The sequence below is a fragment of the Cheilinus undulatus genome, linkage group 12 (genome assembly GCF_018320785.1).
Source record: "Cheilinus undulatus linkage group 12, ASM1832078v1, whole genome shotgun sequence".
NCBI lineage: Eukaryota > Metazoa > Chordata > Actinopteri > Labriformes > Labridae > Cheilinus > Cheilinus undulatus.
Genome location: NC_054876.1, coordinates 22,606,822 through 22,616,321, shown reverse-complemented (window position 1 = coordinate 22,616,321; position 9,500 = coordinate 22,606,822). Strand labels below are relative to the sequence as shown.

The 9,500-nt window shown below is 39.9% G+C and overlaps 1 protein-coding gene across 1 annotated transcript; it reads left to right on the top strand.

Annotated features, from left to right (window-relative positions):
* Positions 1–4,616: 4,616 nt before the first annotated feature.
* Positions 4,617–9,500, top strand: LOC121518845 (claudin-4-like). The gene is given in 2 exon segments (XM_041801505.1): positions 4,617–5,229; positions 8,855–9,500. Coding segments are annotated over 2 exon segments (1,122 nt in total). The 5' UTR covers positions 4,617–4,753.

Below are 9,500 nucleotides of genomic sequence, written 5' to 3'. Positions count from 1 at the left end.
AAAGAGGTCAAGAGCCTTGGGTTTCACTGCTTCCAGAAATATTGTAAACTGCCGTAAAGTCTTTTTTTTCAAGTTAACAGTGACAAGGCAAATGAAATACTCTTTCTTGTCAGTGTAAAGAGAAGGCAACAAGGGCTGACTGATAAACAAGTGATGAGTTTTATATTAACTGTAACCGTTACTGTCTGCATCTTTTAAAAAGACTGATTCAGTGTTAGTATCGGTTCTGCTTCCTCTGCGTCACTGTTGACTCTGTCAGGGAAATTCAGGCCAGCTAATGTCACAGTAGGCACTTCAGAAAATGCACACCCACTCTGTGAGTGCTGACAGGAGAGCTGAGAGAAGAAGCTGCTGCCTCCCTTTGGACAAATCAGAGCACAGCAGACAAGAGGATTCAAACTTCAGAGAGTCCAGCATTTTCTCTTTATGTGTGCAGGGTTATAACATAAGGGTTGTAAAGTGTGGACATGTCAGATAGTGGTAAATCATAGCACTTGCACTGACAATGGATCTACTCTGTCGTCCTTTCCCACACTGCCCACATCAGTTTGACATAAAATTCAAGAACATCCTTCTTTCTTTTGATCTTCAGAGAACAAACACTGGTATGTTCACTTTACAGTCAGCCTTCAGTTTCATTCACAGGACACACAGACAGCTCTAAACAGACACCCAGTGTCTATATTTCACACGATCTCTTTATTTTCTTTCTTGAAAACTATGCTTTCATATTGGTTTCTCAGAGGACATGCTATATTCCTTTCAGTAGTAGAGGCATGTTTGCTCTGGTCTTTGTTTTTGCCTTACCTCTGAGTCTTCATTTATATTCCGATTTTTTTGGGAGGCTCAGTCTGGGTTATACCAGAGAGGGAAAATGTTTCTAAAGCTGTGTCCATGACAAAAATGCAATATATTACAGAATCTCAAAGTGTGATTGGTGGTCTTCATCCTGGTTGTTGACAGCATGAGACAAAGTCAAGTGTTTTTTTGTTTGTTTTAACAGAAAATTAAAAAACAACAGTCAGTTTAGTTTTGGAGATGAGAATTTTAAGATTGCAGCTAATGCCTCCATCAGGTTTATAGAAACACAAAATGTCACAAACTGCCTTTTTTAACCTGACACACCAGATAGATGGTTTCATATATCCATTGCATGGATATATTTCATCTGGGAAAGGCCCCAATGGGAACGTTTGAGAAGGGCAGGAAGTTTCAAAAAATTCTTAGAAAGACATTGGACAACCGTCTGTCTTTCTGTCACATTCATGACAGGCCAATCAGGGCAATAAGACAGCTTCAGAAGTAACCTCAGTTTGACAAACAAACTTGGGAGAATGGCAAAAACGTCTTCTCCACCAAGAAAAGCTGATGGTGAAGCGCTTTGCTTTTGTTTTAATAAAAAATGGGGCACAATTCTGATAAAACTGATGCTTTTCTACAGCTAATCCAGCAACTTCAGCTCAGTTAGTTGTCTCGCAATCAGAAGTTTGTATGTTCAGTCTCCAGCTCCTGCAGTCACATGTTGTGTCCTTGGGCAAGACCCTTAACCCCAATTAGGCCTTGTACACACGTAGCTGGGTATTTTCTAAAATGAATATCCCCCCTTCATTCCTTTTTAAAAATACTTTGGACTACACCTGATCCTTTACAAAAAAAACCTTCATCCACGCGTAACTGGCAAATCCGCTATTGAATGCTGCTCTAGCATGCCAAACCCATAGATGGCAGTGTTTTTCAGATGTGAAACCCGTGCCAGCCAATCAGAATGAACTTCCGTAATTCTGTCTCTTCCGCCAGAAATTCAAACATGGCGAAAGCTGTGACGTTTGAGAACCAAAAACTCTATTTTCCGGCGTACACATGAAACCACGAAACCAGAGCTTTCCAAAAGCTCCACTTTGGCCGAAGTTTTCAGAAAAGATCGTTTTTAGTGACGTAAAACTGCAGTTTTGTGTAGATGACAGGACTGAACGTATAAAAATATATGCGGTTTCCCAGATCCCAGCTACGTGTGTACAAGTCCTTAGCTCCCACTGCTTCGGCAGGTAAATGGGTATGGATGCATTTGAGTGGGATAAGCTTTCCATAACACACCATCCTAGTTTTATTGTGGTTTAGTTTGCTTTCATTATTTTTCTTTTCACACAAAACAAAATAATTTCACAAAGAACAAAAACTGCCAGGGTCTACATTGTTAGCCCCCTTTAGGACTGACTTTTTTGTTGTGCCATGACCCAAACCCCTGTTGTGCAATATTATGCTTTGACTTTGTAATGCTCAACGCTTTTAAAAATCAAGTTAAAACTGAGGGTTATCTTCCTATTTACACACAGTATACATTTTCAGTAGGGTTTGAGCGTCACTGGGGAGAACATCCTGGCAAGAACAAAATAAATCAGTTTGGACTTCTGCTCACAAAGCAGGAGTAGTTTAAACACAGCTGAGTTTCCATTAGCCGGCATTTGCCAGTCATTGGCCAGTTTCAAGAGCTGATGTCTGGCAGAAAAAAATATAACGAGTCAAAATGTCCAGCAGAAAATATGCCAATGACCAGACAAGTAAATACTGAATACTTGCATATTATATTCTGTGTAACATCTGGCTCTCATTTTGGCTTGCCTTCTTCTTTGGTACTGATTAATTAATCTTATGTAAAGAATAACATGATGGACACCTTGCTGCTTCGCTTGCTGCTCATAATGGCATCAAAGCAAAAGCACAAATCCCAAGACAGTATAAATTTGGTGTTGTTTCTTTGTTTATGTGGTTATAAAATCTGCCTGCAGAAGGAAAAGGCTTTCCGGTTTCTGTTCTTGAAATTGAACAAAACAGCAGCTGAATCTTTTCATACATTAACTGAGGTGTTTGGGGAACACTGCATGTCAGGTGTGTCTGAATGGCATGAAAGGTTTCGTGAAGGCAGAGAGGATGTCCAAGACAATGAACGTTCTAGGCGCCCATGCACATCAGATGACACAAATTGTGCAAAATGATCCACGACTCAGCATAAAAATGATAGCAGAAATGGTCTCATTCATAAAAAGACAGTTTGGCAAATTTTGCATGAAAATTTGAACATGACAAAAGTGTGGGCCAAAGTTGTCCCAAAACCTCTGACTCCTGCTCAAAGGGAAGAACACATGAAAATTTATGAAGACATTTTTGAACAAATTGAGGGAAACCCAGTTTTTTTTTTTTTTTTAGAAAATTACTCAACTTTAAACTGATCATTTTCTGACACCCCAGCAAAAACGTGCACTCAATTAGTAGCTAGCAGTGAACTAAAGATGTCACTTATTGGAAACTTACGGCAATGGTGCATGAAGACCATGATATATAACACTCAGTGTGACTCAGACCATGTGGTTTTATCCTCATGAGCCCAGTCTCATTATTTAAAAGCCATTCCTCATACATCTTTTCTTCTTTATCGTTTGTTTGGGCTGACACCTCTACAAACGCTTAACTGTTTGACTTTATCCAGATGGTTTTGTTCATTTGACAAAGTGCAATGTGGAAGCGAACCAAACCACATGACCCAGTTGACCCAATTGACCAGGTCTCTTATACCAGTGGTTCTCAACTGGTGGGTCGGGACCCAAAAGTGGGTCATGGAGCAGCTTCCAGTGGGTCATGAAAGTGTGTCTGGAAAAAAAGTTGTCAAAATGTCTGTGAAATATTTAAAGTATTTAGTAGAAATGCAGCCCTTACATTTCATTTTACTCTGTTTTACTGTGAAACAGAGTAAGAAATTTAAATAGTTTAGTAATATTTCAACTCATTATCTCTTTTCTTGCCAAAAAACAGCCTTCCCACGATAATGAAGTAATTTTGAAAGATCTTTCTCAAGATCTTGGGGCAACTGGGGGCACTATGTGTGCCTTTTAAGGCCAAGTCCTCCTCCTTGTTCAGGTAGAGGTCTTAGCATAGTATTTAAATTATTAAAAAACATAAAATTAAACTGACTTTGATCAAAGTGCTTTCATTTCTGATCAACAGTCAACATGTGTCCAAAACATTCTTAGGATAAATTAAAAAGCAGACACATTTCCTGTAAATAGTCTTTGACGGATAAAATTGCTAGAACACAGGTGAGTGGGGGCGTTAAAGGTCACTAATTGAACTTAAACAGCATGATATCCATACTTTCTAAGGGTGTAATGGAAATAAAATCACTGAGCACATGACCATATTTGGTCAGTCTCCTGTTACTATCATTCAAAACAGACTGAGTCACCTTGCACTCAGGATGTCGCTCCACCCTCCTGCTGCTTCAGGTGAAACTGGGTATGGGGGAGGGAAAATAAAGGCACATAATAAATAAAGAAATCCTCTTTTTCCTGCCTAGTACTTTATGACATGCTTTTAAATATGTTAAATTATGAATTTTATCCTGTATATTGTGCTACATGCAGAGCAGTTTCTCACTTGTTTTGTTTGTCACAGGATAGTTGAGGGAGGTTAAACAGGTTCTGAGTTTGGGAGTAAACCTGGGGAACAAGGCGGATGACGGTGAGCTGTTTTGCCTCTTGGCCCCTCCTCTTTTAGAGAGGAGATCATATGTACCTGTTCTCATCTGAATCTCCAACCATTCAGAAAATCCCACTGTGTGACGAACGACACAGCAGAAGACAAAAAAATCCACAAACTTGCGTCACTTCAAGAGAGGATTTACAGCACACAGAGAGAACTTTCAAGTCACTGCTGACCAGAGACAGAATTTTGATTTTTGAGGAAAATCCACAAATCCACGATGGTGTCTGCTGGGTTACAAATGCTGGGTGCAGCTCTTGGCATCTTTGGCTGGATTGGCGCCATCATTGTGTGTGCCATTCCCATGTGGAAGGTCAGTGCTTTTATTGGCAGCAATATCGTCACCTCGCAGACCACTTGGGAAGGCATATGGATGAATTGTGTCGTTCAGAGCACAGGCCAGATGCAATGTAAAGTCTACGACTCCATGCTGGCCCTCTCTACTGACCTCCAGGCTGCCCGGGCCCTGACCATCGTCGCCATTTTGGTGGGCATTATGGCTATCCTGCTCGCTATGGCCGGGGGTAAATGCACCAACTGTGTGGAAGATCCATCATCTAAAACCAAGGTGGGCATCGCAGCAGGAGTGATGTTCATCATTGCTGGGATCCTTGTCCTCGTCCCTGTCTGCTGGACGGCCCACACCATCATCCAAAACTTCTACAACCCCTTGTTGGTCAGTGGCCAGAAGAGAGAGTTGGGTGCTGCGCTCTACATCGGGTGGGGAGCAGGTGCTTTGATGCTGATTGGAGGTGCATTGCTCTGCTGCAACTGCCCACCTAAAGATGAAAACTCCTACACTGCAAGGTACAAGGCTGCCAGGTCTGAGGCCTCAGCACCAGCATCCGGTAAAGACTTTGTCTAAAATAGACCTGATGGTGTTTTCGGGGACAGTTGAACTGGTGCTTCTGGGTTGGGACTGGAGCTACAGGAGAAAAAGTTACCCTTGATTTTTACTTCTCATGAGTGTTTAAAGATCGAATATAAAGAAAGGAACCACACCCAAGGAGGGACTTGGGTAACTTGTATATGATGCAGTCATTTGTATGTGTTTTCTTACCATAAAGAATGATGTAAAACATTTTGTTTAAGAAAAAAATGTGTGTGGGTTGTTTTTTATGAACTATGAGTAAGATGTCATATGCTGTAAATAAATATTTTATAACAAAACTCCTTTGCTTCTCTGATTTTTCACACATTTACACAGCAGCTGTTATCAACATGAATAATTCATCTTGATTCATGCATTGCTGTCCAAAACTAAACAAATATAGATATCTAATACTTGAACCAGCTTCTACTGTTATCTGACTTTCCACACTGTTATTGGTGCATAAATATGGAGTCGACAGTTATTCAAATCAAAATATTGACACATACGCCTTCAACTAGAGCATCTATTGTCTGGCTTTCTTGTGGATCAGGTTTAGGTGTGGTGGAAAAACAGGTCTTGTTCAAACTGTAAGCCTACAGGCACTGGTAATAGTGTTTTGTATGGACTCACAGGACCTATTTTTATTTGTTTAGAGGTTAAATGTTAAGAATCTAGCAATAGTAAAGCCATTTGCTTTGATCTTTTACTGCAGCTACATGAACAAGTTAATGTCTTATTGTTAATATTACTGAGTTTACAATTCCTTCCTTTTCAGGAAAAAAAAAAAAAAGTCTGGAGCCACAAAAGACATTTGAACCTTACAATGAAGGTAACACAGCCAGCACCTGTCAACATATGTGACAGATCTAAGCAGGGGGCGGAGCAAAAGTGCCAAATATCTGGGGTTAAACCCAAACTTAGGATTCTGGGGCTTACTCCCTTAGAAATCCTTTTTTCCTATCATGCAGTTATATGCACAATAATTATGAACAAGCAATTTAGATTTTAAATGCAAACAAATATATACATCATAAATCTTCGAAGTTTCTCTGAGAGAAACCATTTAAAGCCAACATCACTTTGTTCTCAAAGTGTCTCCATCATTCTGAAGCCATAATGCTTAATGAAAATGGTCACCTTCAGTACAATGTGAAATGTTTATTTAACCCTACAGTGTGTGTGTAAGTCCAAGTAGTTTAAAAAAAAGAGTTTAGTCTGTTTTGCTACAAAAATGACATTTACATGTTGTGATCCTTTTGTTTATTACCATCTTTTCTTTAACATGTATTTTGCCATCAGGGATGTTGAGAAGACATTCTGGGCTTAAGCCCTGTAAGCCATCTCTTGCTCCACCTATAAATGCATATGAGCATTCTTTTACATGTGATCAACCTCAAGAGGGCCATTTTATTTTTGTTAATTTAACTTGACATTTCAAATATGATTATACCAGATTTTGTTGCATTTATGGTTCATGATGAAAACAACAATGAAGAAAATGTTACTTTTTAAAAATTTCTATTGGGGAATACACTAATTATTACTGAATAATTATTATTAGCCCACTATTTATTATTGTCTTCATTATCATTATTATTCAACACATGCTGCTGTCTGTCTCTTTGTAAAGGTTTCAGGAATGCTTGAAGGGAAAGACAAGAGTATTGACCCTCTACATAAATAACATTATATGATCTTTATGAGAAAAGAAATGCTTGTACAGCAAGCGTAGCTTATGTAGTGCCATTAGCTGAATAACCTGTGTAAATTACGTGAATAATGTAGTTCCATAGCTAAAGCTAAGCTCACAAAGCAACTACGTAAGCTACATATCACATTATCTGCATGCTAAGTTTGCTTATGTTTCTTTCAATAAAGCTCACATCATTAAAGCCAATATAGCAATAGATAACAGAGCTAGGTAGCTATGTTGCTATTGTAGCTAAAGCTAAGCTCACAAGCAGCTAGGAGTAAGCTATGCATCTACATAATCTACATACAGTAGCTTAGTCAGCTTTGGCTATGTTTGCTGAGGCTAACTTAGCTACATAGTTTTTGTAGTTTAAAATAAGATCAAAGAGCTGCTACATAACCTATGTATCTACTTTATCTATGTAGTTAAATTTGCTTTAGCAACTTTTGCCAAAGATCACATTGCCAAAGCTAACTTAACTGTAAATAACAGAGCTAAGTAGCTAACAAGCTATTGTAGCTAAAGCTAAGCTCACAGAGCAGCTATGTAAGCTAGCCTACATATCTATATTATTATACTTTACTAGCTAAATTACCTTTAGCTATGTTTGCTTAAGCTCATGTTACTAAAGCTAAGTTAACTAACAGAGCTATGCTATAATAGCTATGTAAATAGGTATCTATGTAGCTACTTTAGCTTTCACTGTTTTGCTAAGGATCACATTGCTAAAGCTAACTTAGCCTATTGGCTTACTTAGTAAAGGTAATTATGTAGCTACTGTAGCTTTGAGCTTACAAAGCTTAAGCGAGTAACTGTTCATGTAAGTACTTCCTAAACACATCTATTCATTATTTTTTCCTGGATTAGACCTCTGACCCTTCTTTTTGGTTTTAAAGTGTTGCCTTGTCTGTAATGATTGCACTCTGGTTAATTTATAAATGTAACTTCCAGATGTTGTGTATGAGTCTAAAACTGGAAATACATTGAACTGGCAAATTGCAACACTTCCTTTCTAAAATACACGGTGTCTCAGATGAATGATCGGTGAGAGTGTCCGTCAGAGAAGTACGGTCTGCAGCCAGTCCCTCTCAAGTTTTTGGATCCTGACATCTTTATCTAAGGATACATTGGTATATTTAAAGCACGTTTCCTTAAAAGATTTTAAAACAGTACCATATGGCTAAAATGTTCAAAGTGATATAATGATTGTGATGTTAATGAGAAAATAAAAGAAAGGTAAATAGCAAAGGTAAATTCTCAATTGCTGAATGGAGATATAAGGCCTTATCTTTATCTGCCTTCAGAGAAAAATCTAAATCTAAAGAAAAGACAAAGAGTTTGTGTTTGCTTAAGGCTTGACCTGAGTGACTGGGTCCGTGTGTTTGCGTGTGCATGAGCATGTGAGCACAGGTGGATCCACAGCCATTGTTCCCAGTCTGGAATCCTTGCTTGGGGTAACAAACCGTGTTTGTGTGGGAACAATGAACTCAGAGGGAAAACAAGGGTTGTGGATATCAGTTCTCATCTTCCCCTCTTTTGTCTGGGAGCAAAGAAACTCCACCCTGAGAGTTCAAATCACAAAAGGAGGCAGGTATCTTCTCACAGAGCGGACCTTGGACCATCACAGCAAAGCTAACACTTACTCAAACAGCATTAAAAGGATCTTAGAAAAATTGCTTTATTTTCATCAGGATTTGAGCAATCTCCAAGACCTGATATTTTCAAAGAGAGACAAAGTTTGGGGCTTATGACAGCTGAATAAGTATGGCTTCCCAGGGCCTGCAGATAATGGGTGTGCTGCTTGCTTTCATCGGCTGGCTTGGCACCATCATCACCTGCGCTCTTCCCATGTGGAGAGTCACCGCTTTCGTTGGAGCAAACATCGTCACTGCCCAGGTCATTTGGGAAGGCTTGTGGATGAACTGTGTGGTTCAAAGCACAGGCCAGATGCAGTGTAAGGTGTACGACTCCATGCTAGCTCTACCTCAAGACCTACAGGCTGCCAGGGCGATGGTGGTCATCTCTGTGATAGTTGGAGTGTTTGGCGTCCTCATGGCTGTGGTTGGAGGGAAGTGTACCAACTGCATGGACGATGAAGTGTCCAAAGCTAAAGCGTGCATCGTCTCTGGAGTGATCTTCATAATCGCAGCCTTTCTGATCTTGATCCCGGTGTCGTGGTCTGCTCATGCAGTGATCAGGGACTTTTACAACCCTTTGGTGATCGCAGCTCAGAGGAGAGAGCTTGGAGCTGCGCTTTACATCGGCTGGGGGTCCGCTGGGCTGCTGCTGCTAGGAGGAGGCCTGCTCTGCAACAACTGTCCCCCAAAAGACAGCAGACCCTACATTCCTGCAAAGTTTGCCCCTGCAAGAACGGCATCATCAAATGTGGACTATGTGTGA